The sequence below is a fragment of the Prionailurus viverrinus genome, chromosome F1, assembly GCF_022837055.1.
Source record: "Prionailurus viverrinus isolate Anna chromosome F1, UM_Priviv_1.0, whole genome shotgun sequence".
Classification (NCBI taxonomy): domain Eukaryota; kingdom Metazoa; phylum Chordata; class Mammalia; order Carnivora; family Felidae; genus Prionailurus; species Prionailurus viverrinus.
In genome coordinates this window covers 66,079,336-66,098,690 of record NC_062577.1, presented here as the reverse complement: position 1 = coordinate 66,098,690, position 19,355 = coordinate 66,079,336, and the positions used below count along the sequence as shown (strand labels likewise).

Sequence of the window (19,355 nt, the reverse complement as noted above, 5' to 3'; positions counted from 1 at the left end):
GCCCCGGACCGGGTGGAGGCGCGCCGGCCAAGCCGGTCGGACCGGGCCTCGTTCGGCTCCCACCCCGCGCAGCAGCGGGAACGCGGCGGGGCCGAGCCGCGCGGGCCCCGCCGGAGTCGCGGGCGGGGGCGGGGCCCTCCGGGGGCGGAGCCGCGGCTCCCCCGGGGGCGGGGCCTGGCCCTGCGCCCCCGGGGCGGGGGCGGGACGGGGCGGGGCCTGGTGGCGGCGCGGCGCGGCGGGGTGCGCCAGGCAGACCCGGCGGCCGCGGTTCCTCGGCGCGCGGCCCAGCACCTGCTGCCCTCGCCCGGCCCCGGGCGCCGCTGCCATGCGGCTGGCGCTTCTCTGGGCCCTGGGGCTCCTGGGCGCAGGCAGCCCCCTGTCCTCCCGGACGCTCCCGGATCGAGGTGAGTGCCCGGCCCGGGGACAGACTGGAAGAAGGCACGGGGAAGTCGGGAGGCACTGGGGGTCGGCCGGAGACCCGGGGAGACCCCTGGCCAGAGCGCGGCCCGCCCTGCTCCGATGTCCTGGGCGATGGAGGGGGATGCCGGTCCCCCTGCGCGGTCATCCTGTGCGCGGTCCCCGCGGACACTTCCAGGCTCCGGTGCCGGGCACCAAAGGGCCCGGCCCAGCGCCCCCTCAGGATGGTGGGAGACGGTCGCTGCTCCCCAGGACTGACGTCTTCGCCCCTCTGGGGCCTAGCCGACCATCCTGCCCGGTGCCAGGGCGCCGAGTGGGCACGGCCCGGAGGGTTTGGCGAAGAGGACTCTTCCTTATCCAGGGCCCGGGCGGTCACGGCGCCCCTCACCCCGTGTTGATGCCACCAAAAACCTGGCGGAGCTGGCGGGTGGGGACTCGGGAGGAGCGGGGGGGGGGGGGGGGCGGGCGGAGAGTCGGCCTGGAAAGAGGCTGACACCAACTCCTCCTAGGAACTTTCACTTCCCGCTGCGTCTCTGGCCACGGGCTGGGATGGCAGGCGGGGGTGGGCTGTGCGGAGGAGACAGGGCCGTTGTGGGGCCGGGGGGGGGGGGTGGGGGGGGGGGGGATGTTGGGAGCAGGGAGGAGCTGAGCTGTGGCGAGCGGGTGTGCCTGGCTGGGTCTGAGGGATGTTTAGGGAGGGGTGTTTGCACTGCGCACCCAGAGATGGGCGTTCCCGCAGCTCCGATGTGAGGAAAGGGGAGGGCGAGTGGGCACCGGGCCACAAGGCTTCGCCCGGGCCTGAGAGGGGGCGTTCCTGGGGGGGGGGTGATTGGGAGGGAGTGGGAAGGGGGCTCCCCGTGAGAGCCTGGGGGGACAGGGAGGGGGCCCCAGGCGGGACAAGCTGAACTTTCCCTGGGGACCTGCAGGTGGGGTAGGGGTGAAAGTGAGGGGTGGAGAGAAGCCCCTCTCCTGGGGCTTGCTCCTTTAAGTCCCAGAATGCAGTGCAGGAGTCCTTTCAGCCGAGAAGGGCCCTGAGTGGCCACAGGCACCGGCTGTGCCCAGTGCCAGGGGCTGGCTCGCTCAGCACTCTCTTGGGGTGTCCTGGGGACCCTGCAGGTGGCCCTGTGGAGGAGCAGACACGGCCAGAGAGGGCCCTGGGTGGACACTCGGAGCCCCAGATCTTTCAAGACAGCCCCACACTCAGCCTAGCGGAGATGCTCCAGGTGAGCCCCCCTGTCCCTTCAAGCACAGAACACAGTCCCTGCCGCCCCCATAACCAGCCCTCTCTGAGGAGCAGGCGAGTGGACCTCATGTGGCACGGCCACCCCAGGTCTGGCTGCCCCTCTGGTCACACCCCAGCACCTGGCTTCCCTTATCCCCTCTCCCCCAACACGCATCTGCCGCCTCAGCCCCGCCCTACCCGACCCCGTCCATCTCCTGGGGAGACCCTGAGGCCAGACTTGCCTTCGGGGTCTCATTGTTCGGGTTTTCTCAGTGGGGGAAGGTCAGGGCCTCACCAGGCGCCCCCCTCCCCAATTCCAACGCTGAGTCAGAGGAAGGGCTGGGGCGTGCGCCAGCTCTTCCATGATGCTTCCTCTCTGGGCAGGAAGCCGAGAAGGGGCGGCTCAGATACCTTCCTTGACCTCGCACACAGCCCCCCAGAACAATGCCCCAGGCCGGGCAGGGCTTCCTGGCCCCTCCCTCGGGACCCCCCCCCCCAGTGACCTCATCGTTGGTACTCTCTTAAGGGTCTGAGGTTTTCTGGTTAGAGACTGATGGGAGTTTCAGGCGGGGCCAGGGAGGTGACCTACCCTCTGGTGCCCGCAGACCAATCTGCCTGAGGCTCTGCGGGTCAGACTGGAATTGGACGGTGAGAGTCAAACCCTGGAGCTGCTGCAGAACAGGTAACAATGACGGCGGTAACGACAACAACAGCACAGGTAACAACCGCACGTGACACTTACTAAGTGCTCGAACTCTCTTAATCCTTCTAACACCCTATAAGGTAAATACTATGATGTTGGTGTTTTCATTTTCCATATGGAGAAGTCAAGGCACAGAGAGGTTACATAACCTGCCCAAGGTCACACAGCTAGTGTGTGGTAAAACCCAGACTAGGACCGACCGCTCTGCTCTGCGGCCTCGGGGGGAACCCTGGCCCCCAGCCACCCCTCACCACCTCTGGACCTCAGGCTGTCGCCGCGCCGCCCTGGGAGGCAGCTGCCATTGCTCCCGTTTTTCTTCACTCCACAGGGAGCTGGTCCCGGGCCGCCCACACCTGACATGGTACGAGCCCGACGGCACCCGTGTGGTCAGCGAGGGACACACTCTGGTGAGTCCGGTGTCCTGTCTCCGGCCCGAGGGCGGCGCCAGGGGCCAGATGGAGGGTGTCATGCCTACGGGATGCGGGGTGCACCTTCACCAGCCTCCACCGACAGGCTAGCTAGCCTCCTGGGCTCCACCCCTGGCCTTCGGGGTAGCACTGACCTTTCTCCGCTGTAGGAGAGCTGCTGCTACCAGGGAGCCGTACGGGGCCACGTGGGCTCCTGGGCGTCGGTGTGCACCTGCTCAGCGCTCAGGTACAGAGGGCGCATCCCACCGGGGTGGAGAGAGCGAGGCGCTGTGAGGCGTGGAGCTGAGCGGTCTTCTGACTTCTGCGTCCTCCCAGGGGTCTGGTGGTCCTGTCCCCCGAGAGAAGCTACACCTTGGAGCTGGGGCCCGGGGACCTGCGAGGCACCCCCATCGTCTCCCGGACCCGAGACCTCCTCCTGCCAGGCCGCACCTGTGGGTCGAGCTGGCAGGCGTCTGTGGCCACGCGGGCTCCCCGGGAGCGGCCCCGGGGACGGCGCCACAGCCACATGCGCAGTCGTCGGGTGAGGATGACGGCAAGAGGCCAGGCTTCTGTTGTCCCTGAGGGCCAGGCCCCGGACCCTCAGAGATCTCTGTTTCCAGTACCTTCTAAGGAGCTGTTGCCCTGGGCCGGGCCCCGTGTGAACATAATCTGCTCTCCTCCTCCCGAAACCCTGGGAGGTTCGGGCCGGCAATAGCTCCGTCTTTGTTAGAAAAGCAGCTCAGAGAGAGAGAGGCAGTGACTTGCCCAAAGCTGTTCAACCACTAAATGACATGTGCGGGGTTTAGACGCAGGGACCTGACTCAGACTCTTCACGGGCCGTATGATCCCGTGTGCGGACAGTGCTTGGCTACAGACCACACAGTCACCAGGCATAAAGCGGTATGGGTCCAGCTCCCTCATTTAGAAATTGGGGAGAATAAGCTACTTACTCTCTAGGGTTACTGTGGAGCTTAAGCGAGTCTATATCCATCTATCTATCAAGTATCTATATGGTGCTTAAACTGTGCCTGAGGTAGGTAAATATACGACGGTGTCGGCTATGATTTTATTATTTACTTCTTAAAGTTTATTTATTGTGGTTTTTTTTAACGTTTATTTTTGAGAGAGAGACAGACCTTGAGTGGGGGGAGGAGCAGAGAGAGAGAGGGAGACGCAGAACCCAAAGCAGGCTCCAGGCTCTGAGCTGTCAGCACAGAGCCCGACGCGGGGCTTGAACCCACGAACTGTGAGATCATGACCTGAGCCGAAGTCGGACGCTTAACCGACTGAGCCACGCAGGTGCCCCCTATTTATTGTTTTGGTGGTTTTTAGTAATCTCTGTACTCAGTGTGGGGCTCAGACTCACGACCCCCGAGATCAAGAGTCGCATGCTCATCCGACTGGGCCAGCCGGGCGCCCCTAGTGTTATTTTTTTTTAGTTCAGGAAAAGTACTGAGTTTGGAGCCAGAGAAGCAAGGCTCTACTCCCAGCTTCATGACCTACTTCTCGGTCCACCTTGGGCAAGTCCCTGGCCTCTCAGGCTCTCAGGGGTTCCTCTGTGAAACGGGCTCTCTGCTCTCCTCCGCTGGAGCACACAGGGTGGGAGCAGACACAGCTCGGGCAGCCCCGTGTGGCCCCGGCGTGAGGAGGGTGCCTGACACCCCTTCTTGTCCTCAGCGGAGGCGGGACGTGGTGGCAGAGACCAAGGTTATTGAGCTGGTGCTCGTAGCCGACCATTCTGAGGTGAGCTTGCAGGCGCCGCGTGTCCTGCCCCCCCCACCCCCCCCCCCGGCCCCGCGCCGCGTCTGCTCCTTTTCATGGTCGTTTCTCTTGAGCCGCAGGTCCAGAGGTACCCGGACTCCCAGTACCTGCTGACCCGCATGCTGAAGGTGGCCTTTCTCCTGGACACCGTGAGTGCCGGGCCCAGCAGCAGCCGGACGGCCCTGTGGCCGCGGGGACCCCTCTCCTGAGCCCCCGTTCTCTTTCAGTTCTTCCGGCCCCTGAACGTCCGGGTGGCGCTGGTGGGCCTGGAGGCCTGGCGCCAGCGAGACCTGGTGGAGATCAGCCGGGACCCCGGCCTCACGCTCCACAACTTCCTGCGCTGGCGGCGGGAAGACTTACTGCCTCGACTGCCCCACGACAGCGCCCAGCTCGTGACGTAAGACCCCAGGCTGCGCCCCAGCTCCCCGCCTGCGGCCCTGAAGCTCTGGGCTGACCTGTGGCTCTGCGATCCCACAGTGCCACCTCGTTCTCCGGGCCCGCGGTGGGCATGGCCGTTCAGAATTCCATCTGCTCTCCTGACTTCTCGGGGGGTGTGAACATGGTGAGCGATGCCGGGGCCCTCGCATGTCGCTTCCTCCACGTGCCCCGCCCCAACCCCACCGAGTTACCTACCCCAAAGCCGCGGATGTGGGACCGGGGGGGGGGGGGGGGAGGACGGCGGGTAGGACGTGGCCCCTGCTGTCACGGCACCGTTACATGGGGGCTTCACCTGTGAGGGCACCTCGCGGGGGAGGAGGGGGTGGCTGAGGCCCACAGAACAGAGGCGAGTGCCCAGGGCCACACGTAAGGGACAGGAACAGAGCTGAGCGAGCTCTAAGCCTTCCCACCACCCAGGCCCGGGCTCTCCTCCTCCTCCAGAAGCAGTGAAGGAGGGAGGCTGAGCGCCCAAGAGGTCAGATGAGGAGAGAACAAGAGAGTCAGGCTGGTGCTGGACCTGGGGTGTCCCCTCCCCAATGCCAGGACCACTCCACCAGCGTCCTGGGGGTTGCGTCCTCCATAGCTCACGAGCTGGGCCACAGCCTGGGCCTGGACCACGACTTGCCAGGGAACAGCTGCCCCTGCCCGGGCCCGGCCCCGGCCAAGAGCTGCATCATGGAGGCCTCCACAGAGTGAGTGGCTGCAGGACGCACAGCGGGCAGGGACAGGGACAGGGGCAGGGGCAGGGGGTGGCTGCAGCCCCAACCTCTCCCCCACTGTCCCCAGCTTCCTGCCAGGCCTCAACTTCAGCAACTGCAGCCGGCGGGCCCTGGAGGAGGCTCTCCTGGAGGGGATGGGCAGCTGCCTCTTCGAACAGCAGCCCGGCCTGCCCTCTATGGCCGCGGTCTGCGGAAATATGTTGGTGGAGCCGGGCGAGCAGTGTGACTGTGGCTTCCCGGACGTGAGCCCCTCGCCCGAAGCCCTGCCCCACTCACTCCTGTGCCCTGGCCCTGGCTCACTACCCCGCTCCGAGCCTCCAGAGCCCCTTTGTGGGCTCTCAAGGGCCGGCCCGCTCCTCTCCGCCCCTCCCTGCCTGCAGGGACACCACGCGGGTGGTTGGGCTCTGGCCTTTACTTGCCGCTGCGTCCTTCTGATGGCTGCCCTGGGCGGAGGGGAGGAGGTAGGCTCTCGGGCCCAGCCCGCCCTGACGTAGCCCCCCCCCCCCCCGTGCCCCCAGGAATGCACCGACCCCTGTTGCGATGACTTCACCTGCCAGCTGAGGCCTGGGGCACAGTGCGCGTCTGGCGGGCTCTGTTGTCAGGATTGCCAGGTGGGCACAGACTGGACCGACCGCCACAGATCATCCGCCCGGGGCCACGGCGGGAAGGGTCCCTGTGACCCCCCAGGGCCGGGCTGGACCTGCCCGGCACCCCTTCTGACCCTCCCCCACCCCCCTAGCTGCGCCCAGCCAGCTGGCAGTGCCGCCCCGCCAGAGGGGACTGTGACCTCGCGGAGTTCTGCTCGGGAGACAGCCCCCAGTGCCCTCCTGACGTCAGCCTGGGGGACGGCGAGCCGTGCGCGGGGGGCCAGGCTGTGTGCGTGCAGGGGCGCTGCGCTTCCTATGCCCAGCAGTGCCAGGCTCTCTGGGGACCCGGGGCCCAGCCCGCCGCACCGCGCTGCCTCCTTACCGCCAATACGAGAGGCAATGCCTTCGGGAGCTGTGGACGCAGCCCTGATGGCAGCTACGTGTCCTGTGCCCCTAAGTAAGTGACGAAACCTGGATTCTCCTCTGGGTTTGTGGGGGCCTCGGCCTGACCCCGCACCTCCTCCCTCACCTCAGAGACGCCATGTGCGGGCAGCTCCAGTGCCAGGGGGGTCGGGCCCGGCCGCTGCGGGGCTCAGCCCGGGATCTGCACTGGGAGATACTGGAGGCCAACGGGACCCAGCCGGAGCTGAACTGCAGCTGGGTCCACCTGGACCTGGGCAATGACGTGGCCCAGCCCCTCCTGACTCTGCCCGGCACAGCCTGTGGTCCTGACCTGGTGAGCAGTCCCAAGGGGGCAAGACCAGGAGGGGAGGGGTGTCTGGACCACGGCGAGCAGTGCCCGGGCCTCGCTGTCCACCGTGTAAAAGGCACAGACTCTGAGGGGGGTGGTTCAGATCCTCTCTTTGGCCCGAGCGAAGTCCTGTCCTCCCGTGGGCCTCGTTTCTCCATCCGCCACTCAGCCGCGCTGGCCTCCCAGGGCCAGGGAAGCTTCGTGAGAACCTGATCTTTGTTCTTCCTCCCCTGGGCAGGTGTGCATTGACCGTCGATGTCAGCCCGTGGGTCTCCTGAGAGCGCAGGAATGTCGAAGCAAGTGCCATGGGCACGGGGTGAGCTGGCCTGGGGGAGACGGGGGGGGGGGTGGGGAGCAGGCAGCCTCCGGGGATGAGAACGGTGACAGGCTGGGAAACACACACACCTAGCTTCCGACCCCTGCTCTGCTGCTGCCTAGCTGTGTGACTTCAGGCAGATTATTAACCTCTCTGAGCTCAGCCTCCTCGACTATCCAGTGGGCGGAATAATAGTACCCAGTTCCTGGTGCGTGAGAGGACGTGGGAGTTTCCGGTACAGTGCCTGGCACAGAGAAGGCGCTCACAGGGCTAGTTTGGTTTCACCTGGTCTGCCGTGGATAAACTGTCCCTCTCTCCATCCCATCACCCCGGCACACCTCCCGGTTGTGCACTTAGGAGCTCCTGAAAAGCTGGGACAGGGGAACGGGCCCCTCGTTACTCAGCCTGTACCCCTAGGTCTGCGACAGCAAAGGACACTGCCGCTGCGAGGAGGGCTGGGCGCCGCCGGACTGCGCCAACCGCAGCAGAGGTGGGGGGGAGGGAGGGGGAGAGGGGAGAGGGCACAGTGGCTTCCTTAACCCCCCCCCCCGCCCTTTCCTGACCCCTTGGGGTTCTCTGATCACTTCCCCCTCCCCACCTGCCACCCCTTCCTGGGTGTAGGATCCTAGCCCCACCCGCCTTCTCCCCACAGCAACCAGCTCCCTGACCATAGGGCTGCCCCTCAGCCTCCTGCTGTTGGTGGCCCTGATGCTCCTGGGCGCCAGCTACTGGCACCGTGCCCGCCTGCGCCAACGGCTCTGTCAGCTCAAAGGCCCCAGCTGCCAGTACAGGTACCAGGCTCCTTGCCGCCGCTCCCTCGACCACCCTGTGGCACACGACGGCCATGGGGTCCTACCCCACCCCGTCTGCAGCGCCCCCCACCGGCTTCCGATCGCCAGCCCCTCGGACCGCGCCCCCCCCCCCCACACCTCCCTTCTCTATACACGCCCCGTAACTCTTCACCTCACACAGAGACCCACGGAGGGCAGCCGGGGAGCCCCTGTGCTAAGTGGGACCCTTGCTCCGGCTCATCACACCCCCCGTCCCCGCCTCCCCACTCTGACTGGGCTAAACCCTTGCTCTCCAAGGGGCTGCGTCCACCGCACTCAAGGGTTGCGTGCGGGTGGAGAGCATGGTCTGAGGCTGGGCCCCCTGCCTCCTTTTCTCCACGTCCAGGGCAGCCCAGTCTGGTCCCCCAGAATGCCCAGGACCCCCGCAGAGGGTCCTGCTGATGCCAGGTGCCAAGGTGAGTCATGGATACCAGAGGAGAGAGGCCCCACCTTGTCCAAGCGTCTGGCTTGGGCCCTGGGGTGGGGGTACTGAAGGCCCTAGACTCAGAGAGAGTCTCACACTGCCCAAGAGTCAGCCAGAGGAGTCAGGGCCAGCCCTCCCCCACTCCCCTGGCTGCAGGCCCAGAAGCAGAGTCCAGCCTGCAGTGGGGAGGGGCAGTCACCTAGAGGAGGGTCCGCTGAGCTCTCTGAGCTGGCCAAGCTGGTGGCTTTGAGAGGTGGGTCTGCGGATGCTCCCAGAGGGGCCCCTGGAGGACGAGGGGGGTGGTGCTCAGAAGGGGCCCTGGGTGTGCCACACCCTGATGAGGCCCAGGACACCGTGGGTAGGAGGGCTGGTGAGTGCCCCCTGAGACCCTGGCAGGGGTGTGGGGGGTGGTCTGCATGCCAGCTCCACCACTCGTCACCCCCTCTGCACACAATTGGATAACAGCATGCACTGCGCCCACCACCCCTGGGGCCCTGGCTGCCCCGCCCGCAGGCACTGACCCCTCTCTGCCCACATCTGTCTCTGTGCTCCCCTACCCCACCCCGCCCCCACCCTGCCTGTCTGCTCCTCCTGCTCTCTCAGCAGGCCAGTGCTCTTGGCTTCCCGGCTCCCCCTTCCAGGCCGCTGCCTCCTGACCCTGTGCCCAAGAGACTCCAGGTAAATCCAGGCCAGGCCCCGCCCTCGCCCAGGGCAGGTGGGAGGCTTGGTGCCCAGCTGCAGCTCTCGCCCTGGTCCCCTGCCAGTGGCGCTCTTCATTAGGACACCGGGGTGCCCCTCAGCCTTCAGACACTCTGAGCCCCAGAATCAGCAAAGGGTGAGCCTCCTGCCTTGGTTTCTACCGCCATCTGGTGGTCAGTGGCAGGACTGCAGCTGGCCAGGGACACCACTCTGACCCGTGCCTTCCTCCCCTGAGGCTTCTGCTGGCAGGCACCCAAGCCCTGTGCGCATGTCCCCATTCTCTCCTGCCCCCTGGCTGACTTTGCATGTTGACCTGAACCCCTCAAGAGAACCACTGCATGCCTCTTGCCCTTGGCTGTGCTCTCACAGCACTGCCCCTCTCTCTGTCCAGGCTGAGCTGGCTGACCGACCCAATCCCCCCACCCGCCCTCTGCCAGCTGACCCGGTGGTGAGGCACCCTAAGGTAACAGTGTGGGGAGAGAAGGGCACAGCCTCTCCCCCACCCAGGGCTGTGGTGCTAATAGCCGTGGCAGTGGTGGCCATGGTGAGATGCCCCCTCTGTGCCTAAGGGCACATCCACTGGTGCCCTTTACCGGTGACAGGTTTGTTTGGAGACAGAGGTGACCTCTGAAGCCGGCCCCACAAGCTGGTGTTCCCCAACAACCAGGTGGGCACCATGACATCCCCTCCCAAGCCAGCCTCCTGCCTTCTCTCCCACTCACAGGGGCCCGCCAAGCCCCCGCCCCCGAGGAAGCCATTGCCTGCCAACCCCCAGAGCCGGCGCCCTTCGGGTGACCTGCCTGGCCCAGAAACTGGAATCCAACCCGTAGTGGTACCGTCCAGGTAGGCGACCAGGGGCGCGGAGGATGGGTGGGAGGGGCGAATGGTCTGGGGAAAGGGCACCTCTGATCTCTGTGCTTGGCGTCTGCACCCCAGACCTGCACCGCCGCCCCCAGCAGCGTCCTCGCTCTACCTCTGACCTCTGCTGAGGTTTCCCGGCCTGCAACCCAGACCTAGGACTTCAAGAGGCCGACCAGTCCCTGGAGTCCCCCGTGATGACTGAGGGAGCCGGAGCCTGGACCCCGGACACTGCCACGGGCCGCTGAGCAGCACTCTAGGGACCCGCTCACGCCATGGAAGCTGGGGTTGGGGAGGGGCTGGGCGCTGGACTGGGCTGAGGGAGGTGCACACAGCCTGTCCCTGCTCTGGTGCAATAAACAGTGAGGTCTGGGCAGCGCGCCTCGGAGTTTGTCGGCTGTGGGAAGGCCGGGTCGCCCCTGCTGCGGTTCCATGTCTGGCCGCCAGGAGGCGCTGCCACCTCGGACGAAGGCGGGCCGGGGAGGGCGAGAGTCCGAGGCCGGCTCGGCGCGTGTCCCCGGGATGCTCGCGGCTCGTTTCTGCCCGGCCTGGGAGGCCTGTGCGCACTGCAGTACCACGGGGAGTTGTAAAACCCCGTGCCACCCGCCAGTCGCCAAGTCCTCGCCCCCAGGTCTGCGCGGCCCCCACAGGCGGCTATCAACCAAGCGGCCAAGCCGTCCCCACCCCCTGACCAGTGGCTGGGAAAAGTGGATCTGGCTGGTGTTGTCAGAGCCCCGGAGCCGGGGCGGGGCGGGGCGGCGGCTCCCACGATCCCAAGGCCGTGCACCTGCCTCCTCCCCCCCCCCACCACCCCGCGCCCCACCTGAGGGCTTGGGAACAAAGGTGCATTGTATAGGGCGCAATCGGCCTCATTATTTCGTTTTCGGGAATGGGGCCGCGCGGGCCCCCAGCCCAGAACGAAGGTGTGGGGCGGAAGGGGGCAAGCGCCAAGCCCGAGATGGGCACGAGCTCACCACTAAGGCCCTGTAAGGGGGGATGGGGGCGGGCGAAATCCCAGAAGGCGATCCGTCCCTTCCGACACTCGCGCTATCCCTGGACCGGCATTAAAAAATGGGCAACATTCTCAGGTAGAGGCGGACGGGCTTTGGAGACCCTCGCCGGCCTCTTGGGGCCAGAGGGCGCGTGCTCCTATTTCAGTCCCCCCAAATTGCAATAAGGCCTCCTACCCGGTACTAACTTAGACATGAAAGGCGCGACCTCCCTAAAACGGACTCCCAGCAGCGGACCACGTCGCCCCTCCCGCCCCCTCGCGACGCGGCGCAGCCGGGGTCGGAGCGGGGTGAACCCGGCGTGCGCCTCGGCGCGCAGGGGGTTAACAGGAGTTGGCTCTGAGCGGAGAGGCGGGGGTGCGCCCCCATTGGTGGAAAGTTACCCGGGGGCGTGGCCCGCGAGTCTCCGCACCCCACCCCCAGCCCCGCACCGCCCCCCCCCCCCTCCACTTTGTACCTTTCTCGCCGCGGCAGCGAAGCGGGCCGGGACCGGCCGGACCAGACCAGAGCGGACCCCGGGGGCGATGCGGCTGCTGCCCCTGCTGCGGACTGTCCTCTGGGCCGCGCTCCTCAGCTCCCCGCTGCGAGGGGGCTCCGGCCTCCGCCACGCCGTCTACTGGAACTCCAGTAACCCCAGGTAGCCGGGCCGAACCCAGGCGGCGGCGGGCCGGGCCTGCGCGCTCCCGGGCCGGGCGCGCGCCCCACTCTCGCTCCGTGCGCGGCGCCGCCTGCGCCCAGCCGCGCGCTGGGGCTCCTTTGTTTGAGCCGGCGGGGGAGGGGGAGGGGAGGGGCGAGGCGCGCCCGGGGCTCCCCCCGCCCGCACGTGTTGGGGGGCGGGCGGAGGACCCCGGCTCCGCAGGCGGATGGTGGGACCTGGGAGAGCGGGGAGCTGGGGGGGCCTCGGCCTGCGCTCCGAGCCCCGCCCCCTCGCTTCTGGCCTCTCTCCGGCTGATTCCCCCGCCCTCCTGCCCGAGCCGGGGCGCGCGGTCTGGAGAGGGAGGGAGGGGGCTCTCCTCTCGTGAAAGAGCGTGGTTGAAGCTCCTGCTTGCTGGGCCTCCCCTCCGGCGCTCGCCGTCTCCTGATCTCATTCGCTGTCTCTGCTTTCATCTCCGTCACTATCCGCCCTTCTAATTCTGTCCAGTCCCGGCCCAGCCCTTCCAGCTGAATCACCTTCGGGCGAGTCGGTTGACCTCCCCGACCTCAGTTATCTCGTCTGTAAAATGGGCTCATAACACCTGGTACCCCGGGAAATCGGGCGGGCTGGCTGAGGTCACGTGTGCAAACGAGGTGCAGGCTGTGCAGATAAAAATCATTATTTCTTTCTCCCAAGCCTTTGAACCTCGGTATTTTCGAGTGTTTTCATCTTCTTCCCCAGCTCTCCGTGCCTCTCTCTGCTTTCTCCATCTGTTTGCCTTTCTGATACTTGAGACAATCTGTGACTGTGCGTTTGCTCACTCACCGACAGGCGTTACACAGTGTGCGGTGTGCCAGGCGTGTGCTAGGATGCTGGCTGTAGGGAGATAAGACCTCAGCTCTGGCCTCTTCCAGCCCCAAGACCCCTGGGGAGGGCAGCCTCCCATAGGTCATTACAATAGGAGCACCACGTGATAACAACTATTGTCCTCCAGTTCCGAATCCCCCTCTCTGTTCCAGACCAGTGCCTCTGAATCACTTGAAGAACTTGTTAGAAACTCAGGTTCCTAGCCCGGAACCCTGAGGTTTCTGGCTCATTCATTCAATCTACGAATACTTATTGAGTGTTTGGGCAGGACACTTTTCCAGGCACTAGGGATGATCTGGAACAAATCCAACCAGGGCCCGGCTCGTGTTCTAGTTGGTCTGAGCTGAGCCCAGGAATCTGCATTTCTAATTAGAGCTCCAGATGCAGGTGGTCCTTAGACCACCCATTGAGGGATAGCGAGAGGCCTTTCGGGAGTCAGGCTGGACTGTGTGTATGGCAGGGAAGGGGGAAGGGGGTGACAGCCCTTCCCGCCTGTCCTGGCTCCCACAGGCAGCTCCCAAGAGGTGACGGGAGTCCTGAGTAGGCCAAAGGTGGGTTAATATCTGGAAGGGCTTCTGCTCCACGTCCAACATTTCCTTGTCCTGGAAAAACAAAAAGGAGGTACCTCCATCCACTCCCTCTTTCTTTTTTGTCTGTGGCATCTTTCCGGTGTTGGACTGAGGTCTGCAAAGCAGTCTTTCTCTCTCTGTTGCTGTTGATGCGGATGCTGATCCGGGCCTCCCTCTCCGAGGCCATGACTGTGCTGTGTACCCCTCCCTCCGTGCCCAGCTGTGCAGCAGCCCCAGACCTGGCATTTGTCAAGTACAGGGTGCTGTGCCAGACGCTCTGTTGGGCACTGGGGCCACAGAGCTGGGCGGCAGCTCCAACCTGAAAACGTAGGGCGTGGTGAGTGGCCTTCTCGTGTGGGAGCCTCGTGCTAGTGGGCACTGCGGTCCCCTCACCTCTCAAGACCTGTAGTGATTATGTCCATTTCTCGACTGTCTCTCTAGAGTTGTCAGGCTGGGAAGCGCAGACCCTCCCGAGCCGCTCCCTCTCCAGTGGGTGGGGGAGAGGCTGGCGGGGGCCATGGGGAGGGGTCTCTCCGGGGCCCTTACGCCCCCCCGGGTGCCCTGTGCCCTGCCCCTTCAGCCCACACCTGCCTTATGCCTGCAGGCTGCTCGGAGGAGACGCGGTGGTGGAGCTGGTCCTCAACGACTACCTAGACATCTTCTGCCCACATTATGATGGGCCAGGGCCCCCGGACGGCCCCGAGACGTTTGCTTTATACATGGTGGACCGGCAGGGCTATGAGGCCTGCCAGGCCCAGGGCCCGGGCGCCTTCAAGCGCTGGGAGTGCGCCCTCCCTTTCGCTCCCTTTGGTCCCGTTCGATTCTCAGAGAAGATTCAGCGCTTTACACCCTTCTCCCTTGGCTTCGAGTTCTTGCCTGGAGAAACCTACTACTACATCTGTGAGTGAGGAAGGCACACTGATGGTGTCTGGGGCCGGGGTTGGGGGGGGCGGCGGGTGGAGGTGCGCAGGCGGCCTGAGTCTAAGACTGAGTGGCGGGTCACGTAGGGTGAGTCTACCAAGAGGAGGAGAAAGCAGGAGGAGCCGGGGAAGGGGACGTGATGGGGGCACAGGGAGTCTGGCACCAGGATGTGGCCCAAAGGTAAGGGCAGGCTTTCCAGGGACCTGGGAGAAGACGACCGGAAGGGTCTGAAGCAGGGTCTGAGGCGTGCAGACTGGCCTGTGCTAACGCCTTCCTCCCGATTTCCCACCACGCAGCGGTACCGGCCCCGGAGAGTTCTGGCCGCTGCTTGAAGCTCCAGGTGTCTGTCTGCTGCAAGGAGAGCAGTAAGTAGGTTGGGGCAGGGCGGGCAGCCCTTCTGGGCCCTTGGGAGTGAGGGGAGTAGTGGGGAGAGTCTGGGAACATCACACCCTGAGGGGCCCAGGTGGGGCCTTTTGCTCTGTGGGAGCTTTCACTGTACCCCTTTTTAAAATTTTTTAATGTCTATTTTTGAGAAAGTGTGAGTGGGGGAGGGGCAGAGGATCCGGAGCAGGCTCTGTGCTGACAGCTCGAACTCACAAACAGTGAGATCGTGACCAGAGCCAGATCGGACACTCAACCGGCTGAGCCCTCCAGGTGCCCCCAACTGTACCCCTTTATGCCAGGCCAAGGGACGGCATCTCCAGGGCAATATCCTTCAAGCCCTGGGCTGAACTGGGACGAGAGGGAACAGCCTAGGGGGAGGGCAGGGAGGAGGCTGCTGGCAGGGAGAGCCCATCAGTGCCACCCCCCTGCAGAGTCGGAGTCGGCCCATCCAGTCGGAAGCCCTGGAGAGAGCGGCACCTCTGGGTGGCAAGGGGGAGGGGCTCCCAGCCCTCTCTGTCTCTTGCTGCTGCTGCTCCCAATTTTGCGTCTCCTGCGAATTCTCTGAGCCCAGCGGACCCCTCCTGCCACCCCAGGAGCGACAGCCCTCCCAAGACTCCCTGGAGGAGGGCCCCCAGCGTCAAGCCAGCCAGACCGATGGAAGAGTGATGGGGGCGGTCGGAGGGTCCGAGGTGACCTTCCAGGGGCTGGCCCCTTATCACAGGCTGAAGAGTTGCTGCAGGGAGCTGCACACCACCCTGCCCCCCCCCCCCCCCGTGCCCCTCCCCCGCCCCCGGAGCCCAGGCAGGACAAACACAGGGTCTCCCTCCGCTGCTTTGATGTTCTTTGCCCATCCCCCCAGAAGGACTGGGATTTTGGTGGGATGGAATCCTTGAGCCTGTTGGGGGCCAAGACCGAAGACCCTGGGACAGGTGGATTGCCAGACCAGGGCAAAGAAGAGGCTGAGGCCTGTGCCCGGCACCCTGGGGGCCACTTCCCTGGGGCAACATCCCCCCCCCGACCCTGGCGGGGGGTGCCACTCGCTTGTCTTCTGTGAAGACAGACTTGCCATGAGGCTGGACATCATGCCAGTTTGTATTTTTATAAGTGTCTGGACCAAACCCTCAATAAACCACCCCCCTTTTTGTTGCTCTGCCCCACCCACCGCCCTCCGGCTCCTTCCCTGGCTCCTTCCCTGACACCGGGGCTCCCTGCGGCCTCTGCTCTCAGCTTGGCTCTGCCTGACCTCAGTGCCAGCTGTGCCCTGGCCATCCGCTCCAGGCCGAGGGCACCCCTCTGGGCGATGTGGGGTGGGTGCCAGCAGCAGCTGTAGAGCCCGGCGCCCCCTCCCACCTCCCTAGCTGGCTTCCTGTGCGGGGAGGGGGCAGCTGCTCCTGACAGCCCACCTGCTCCAGGCACTGCCCAAGCCCCGGGAGCACCAAGCAGGGTGTCGGGGCAAAAGCAAGGGCTGCCAGAAAGACCGCACCCGAGTTTCAGAGCGCCTGGGTCCTGCGAGCTGGGCATCCTTCCCCCTCCCCAAGGGCAGTCTGGGCGGTACCAGGCCTAGAACTGCGAAGGTGGGGTCAGATCAAAGCCTCCTTCCCCAGCGGCTTCTTTGTTCTTCGCTTTTATAAGGAGGAGGGGGTGGGGCCGAGGAGGGAGGGCCCCCTCTGCTCTCAGCCCCACGCCATCTCTCCCACCCCTGGCAGGCCAGGCTATGATCCCCCCCCCCCCCCCCGCCCAAACCCGACCAGAGCCCTCTTTCTGGACGTGTCCCGGGTGCAGCCAGGGGAAGGGGCGCCCGGTCCCCCGCGGCCGTTCCGCGCCCGCCCCGGTGCCCCGCAGCCCCCGCTGGCACCGTGCCGGCCCGCGTGGCACCGAGCCAGCGATCGATAGGTGGATGGTGCGCCGATTAGCTCGCCCGGCTGCGGCAGCGAGAGGCGGCGTGGGAGCGCGCGGGGGGCGGGAGCGCGGGGGGGGGGGCGAAGTCTGACCTCGCAAAGCCCCCCCCCTCACACCCAGGTCGGACCCGGGTCCGCCTCGCTGATCGCCCTGCTCTGCCTACGGGGTGGGGGGCTGCACCGCGGGCTCCAGTCGGACCCCGTCCCCCCTTCGAGGCCCCTCGTAGATCCCCCCCCCCCGCGCCGTCTGCCGGTGCCGGCGCACCCGTGTGTCCGCGCCCGCAGCCCAGACCGCGAGGGGCTGGGGGAGGACCCACGGCCCGGTCTTCTGGTCCCGGGTTCGAGCTGCGTCTCCACTGTCACGGGGGCGGGGGGGGGGGGTGTCCGTGCGTCGCCCTGGAAACCGAAGGCACCGCCGTCCCCCTCCTCCTCACCCCCTAGACGCCGTAGCGGGGCGAGCGGGGGCGACCGCTCAATAGCCCCTGCCCGCCCCTTGAGGACCGTGGGGGTCTCGCCCCGCTGCCAGCGGCCCCGACGGGGAGAAGGCGGGTGCGGGTGGCAGGTGGCCGCCCGGCTCCCCACGGGCGCCTGTGCGGACGCCTCGGCAGGCAGCCGGGCATTTGTGAGACGGCCCCTTCCCCACACCTGGCCCTGCGCGGACAGCCGGCCCGGCCCCGGGGCGTGCCCCCGACAGCAAGGGCCCAGTCGGCTCCGGCTCCCGGGGCGGAGACGGGCTGAAGGTGCGGGGCCGCCTTCCGGGTCTGGGCCCGACCCATGAGAAGGCCTCGAGGCGCGTTCTGGGGCGCGGCTCCAGGAGGCTGGGCAGGCCTGTGAGTTTTGGGGCGTCACCGATCTCCCCTGAACGCAGAGGCGCTAGACGGCCCCGGGTGGGGCCCTCGATTCGCTGGGCCCGCCCTGGTCGCTCCCGAGCAGTTGGGGGACTCTGGTCCTCTTTGCGTCACGAAGAATCGCCAGAGCCGGGGAGGGAGACTCTGCGACCCGGGGGCCTGCCCCACGCTTTCCGGGGGCGCAGAAGCGAAATCCCCAAGTTTTGGGCTGTGTGACCCCTCTCTTTTTTTCTTCTCTTTCAGTGATTCCTTCCTTCCTCTACTTGTTCATTCATTCACCAAATCGTGGGCTCCCAGCGCCCTTCTTCCGGCAGGCCACTGCAGCTGGGGGCGTCGGGGGATTCCCAGCGGTGACGCAGTAGGAGAGGGGCACCCTGGCTTCCAAGTAGCCAATTGAATCCTGGGGCCTGGGGCATGAGGTCATCAGCGGTGATGCCCATTGGTTCAGGCCTGGACGCGGGGAGGGGGTCCCCATAGCAACCGACGGTGCGTCCAACCGTAACCCCGGAGAGTGGTCTTTGCCGGAGCTCCAGAGGCAGCTTGGGTGGTGTTTGGGTTGGGGGCGGGGAGGCGGGGTGGAGCCCAGACCCCCCCCCCAGGTCCCGCAGCCCTGGCCCAACCAAGCTGCTGTCGTTCTGGAGATCTTTTTCTCACTCAAAGTAATGGTCAGTGCCCCTCGCCCCGGGCAGGCAGATTGGGGGCTGGGGGAGTACGGGCGACGGCGTTGGGGTCGCGGGTGCAGAGCCGCCGCCGCTCGGAATGCTAATTCCGAGAACCTCCTGTTCTGCATCTCGTCTGCACCTCATTTGCATTCTCTTCATTTAAGGTCAAATTGAGCAGACAGCCCCACATCCCAGCCCTGTCGCGCGTCTGTATCCCGACTTTATCCCGCAGCAGCTCCGTAGTCTCTCTCTTTCTCCAGTTCCTCACCCCACCCCTCTCCCAGCCGGCGGTGTCCCCTCGGGTGCGAGGGGGCGCAGCCTAGCAAGAGCGGAAAGAGAAGTCCGCCTCTCCCCCTGGACGTCTGCTGACAGATGGGGAGGGCTGGTCCCTACCGCCTAGCGACTAAACTGACAAAGCAAATGGTGGGGGAGGTGCCCGGGGCTGGGCGGGGGTCTCCGGGGCCAAGTCACCCACACGCCCAGCAGGGTGCTGGGACTAGGGCCGCCTGCTTGCAGCCAGGGGCGGGCCTGCCCACCTGTCTGGTGCCAGGACAGCTTCCTGCCTCCAATTAAACGCTAATGAGGTGTCATTAACCCTTAGCTTGCCTGCCAGCCCTCAGGTGGAGTTTAGATTCGTGGTCTCACCCCGAACCGAGGGGCGGAGAGGAGGCCCTTTGAGGAAGCCTGGAGGCAGTGGGGCCAGGGGGCGGGGGGGAGGGCCAGAAGTCCGGGCCAGAGGCATGTGCAGCGGGCACTGCTTATGCTGTGTGCTGCTGGGGACTCCACACACGGCCGGCCCAGTGGCTGGGTGCGTTTCTTCCCCAGGCATCAACTCGGCAATGACTTGCGAATCCCCTTCTCTACTAACTAAACACCAGGCTGCACGCTGCGTGCTGGGGGTAGGCACTTGCACAAGACAAGATCCCTTCCCTGAAGGATTCTTCAGATTACTCCGGAAGACACATTGTCCAACAAATAATTATAATGCCAAGTGCAAATGCCACTACAGAGCCACGAATGAAGTGCTACGGGAAAGTGGGCTCTCAGAGAAGACTTGGGCTCTGAAGGGCAAAGTTTAAGCGGGGAGGGGATGTGGAGAACCCAGTGTGCCTGTGTGTGTGGGGGTGGGTCCGAGTGGGTCCGTGCTCAGCCTGTGCCCTCCTGGGGCTCATGTTTGTGTCTGTACGTAGGTGTGAGAGTGTGTAAGTGTGCTGTCTGGACCTCTCTGTGTCTGGAATCCCTGCTCCTGAACACACACTGTGGTTTTATTACAGATCAATGTTTGCTGCGAAGCTCTCGTGCAGATTAGCCCGGACCTGCCCAGCCCAGGGGAGGGGAAGCAGGGAACCGACGTTGGCTCTTTGGGAAGGGGTGGGCAGACACCGTCTTCACACTTGGGGGCCCAGACGCTTGGCTCCCCAGTTGGCGGC

The 19,355-nt window shown here is 65.5% G+C and overlaps 2 protein-coding genes across 17 annotated transcripts; both read left to right on the top strand.

The window, feature by feature from the left end:
* The first annotated feature begins 214 nt into the window (after positions 1–214).
* ADAM15 (ADAM metallopeptidase domain 15) lies at positions 215–10,513 on the top strand. 13 transcript variants are annotated; one of them, XR_007148192.1, is made up of 23 exons: positions 215–404; positions 1,534–1,640; positions 2,245–2,321; positions 2,671–2,749; positions 2,920–2,996; positions 3,086–3,290; positions 4,427–4,492; positions 4,591–4,659; positions 4,738–4,907; positions 4,988–5,072; positions 5,492–5,640; positions 5,735–5,909; positions 6,186–6,278; positions 6,407–6,711; positions 6,789–6,990; positions 7,244–7,321; positions 7,739–7,811; positions 7,974–8,112; positions 8,498–8,567; positions 8,732–8,828; positions 9,182–9,253; positions 9,666–9,737; positions 9,999–10,058. XR_007148192.1 is itself a non-coding variant. In XM_047840679.1 (23 exons), exons 1-23 carry the CDS (start codon positions 326–328, stop codon positions 10,251–10,253), a joined length of 2,604 nt encoding a protein of 867 aa, XP_047696635.1. In that variant the 5' UTR covers positions 215–325; the 3' UTR covers positions 10,254–10,513. The 13 variants fall into 13 exon arrangements, 11 of the variants coding, with proteins under 11 accessions (XP_047696635.1, XP_047696634.1, XP_047696644.1 ...); XR_007148191.1 differs by having other exon boundaries at positions 9,179–9,253; XM_047840679.1 differs by lacking the exon at positions 8,732–8,828 and adding an exon at positions 10,211–10,513 and having other exon boundaries at positions 9,999–10,117.
* A 139-nt stretch (positions 10,514–10,652) lies between these two features.
* On the top strand, positions 10,653–18,600 carry EFNA4 (ephrin A4). 4 transcript variants are annotated; one of them, XM_047840699.1, is made up of 4 exons: positions 10,653–11,779; positions 13,817–14,112; positions 14,430–14,498; positions 17,507–18,600. In XM_047840699.1, the coding sequence occupies exons 1-4, from the start codon at positions 11,337–11,339 to the stop codon at positions 17,623–17,625; spliced, it is 927 nt and encodes a 308-aa protein (XP_047696655.1). In that variant the 5' UTR covers positions 10,653–11,336; the 3' UTR covers positions 17,626–18,600. The 4 variants fall into 4 exon arrangements, with proteins under 4 accessions (XP_047696655.1, XP_047696654.1, XP_047696653.1 ...); XM_047840698.1 differs by lacking the exon at positions 17,507–18,600 and adding an exon at positions 14,949–16,128; XM_047840697.1 differs by lacking the exon at positions 17,507–18,600 and adding an exon at positions 14,949–16,126 and having other exon boundaries at positions 14,430–14,502.
* Positions 18,601–19,355: the final 755 nt, after the last annotated feature.

Excerpts from the sequence above, each read along its gene's own strand:
- ADAM15 (XM_047840688.1), top strand. The coding sequence starts at position 326 with ATGCGGCTGGCGCTTCTCTGGGCCCTGGGGCTCCTGGGCGCAGGCAGC. Across the intron at positions 4,493-4,590 it reads TCGTAGCCGACCATTCTGAG|GTCCAGAGGTACCCGGACTC; the intron begins GTGAGCTTGCAG and ends CTTGAGCCGCAG. Across the intron at positions 5,073-5,491 it reads TCTCGGGGGGTGTGAACATG|GACCACTCCACCAGCGTCCT; the intron begins GTGAGCGATGCC and ends CCCCAATGCCAG.
- EFNA4 (XM_047840697.1), top strand. The coding sequence starts at position 11,337 with ATGAAAGGCGCGACCTCCCTAAAACGGACTCCCAGCAGCGGACCACGT. Across the intron at positions 11,780-13,816 it reads TGGAACTCCAGTAACCCCAG|GCTGCTCGGAGGAGACGCGG; the intron begins GTAGCCGGGCCG and ends TTATGCCTGCAG. Across the intron at positions 14,503-14,948 it reads TGCTGCAAGGAGAGCAGTAA|AGTCGGAGTCGGCCCATCCA; the intron begins GTAGGTTGGGGC and ends ACCCCCCTGCAG.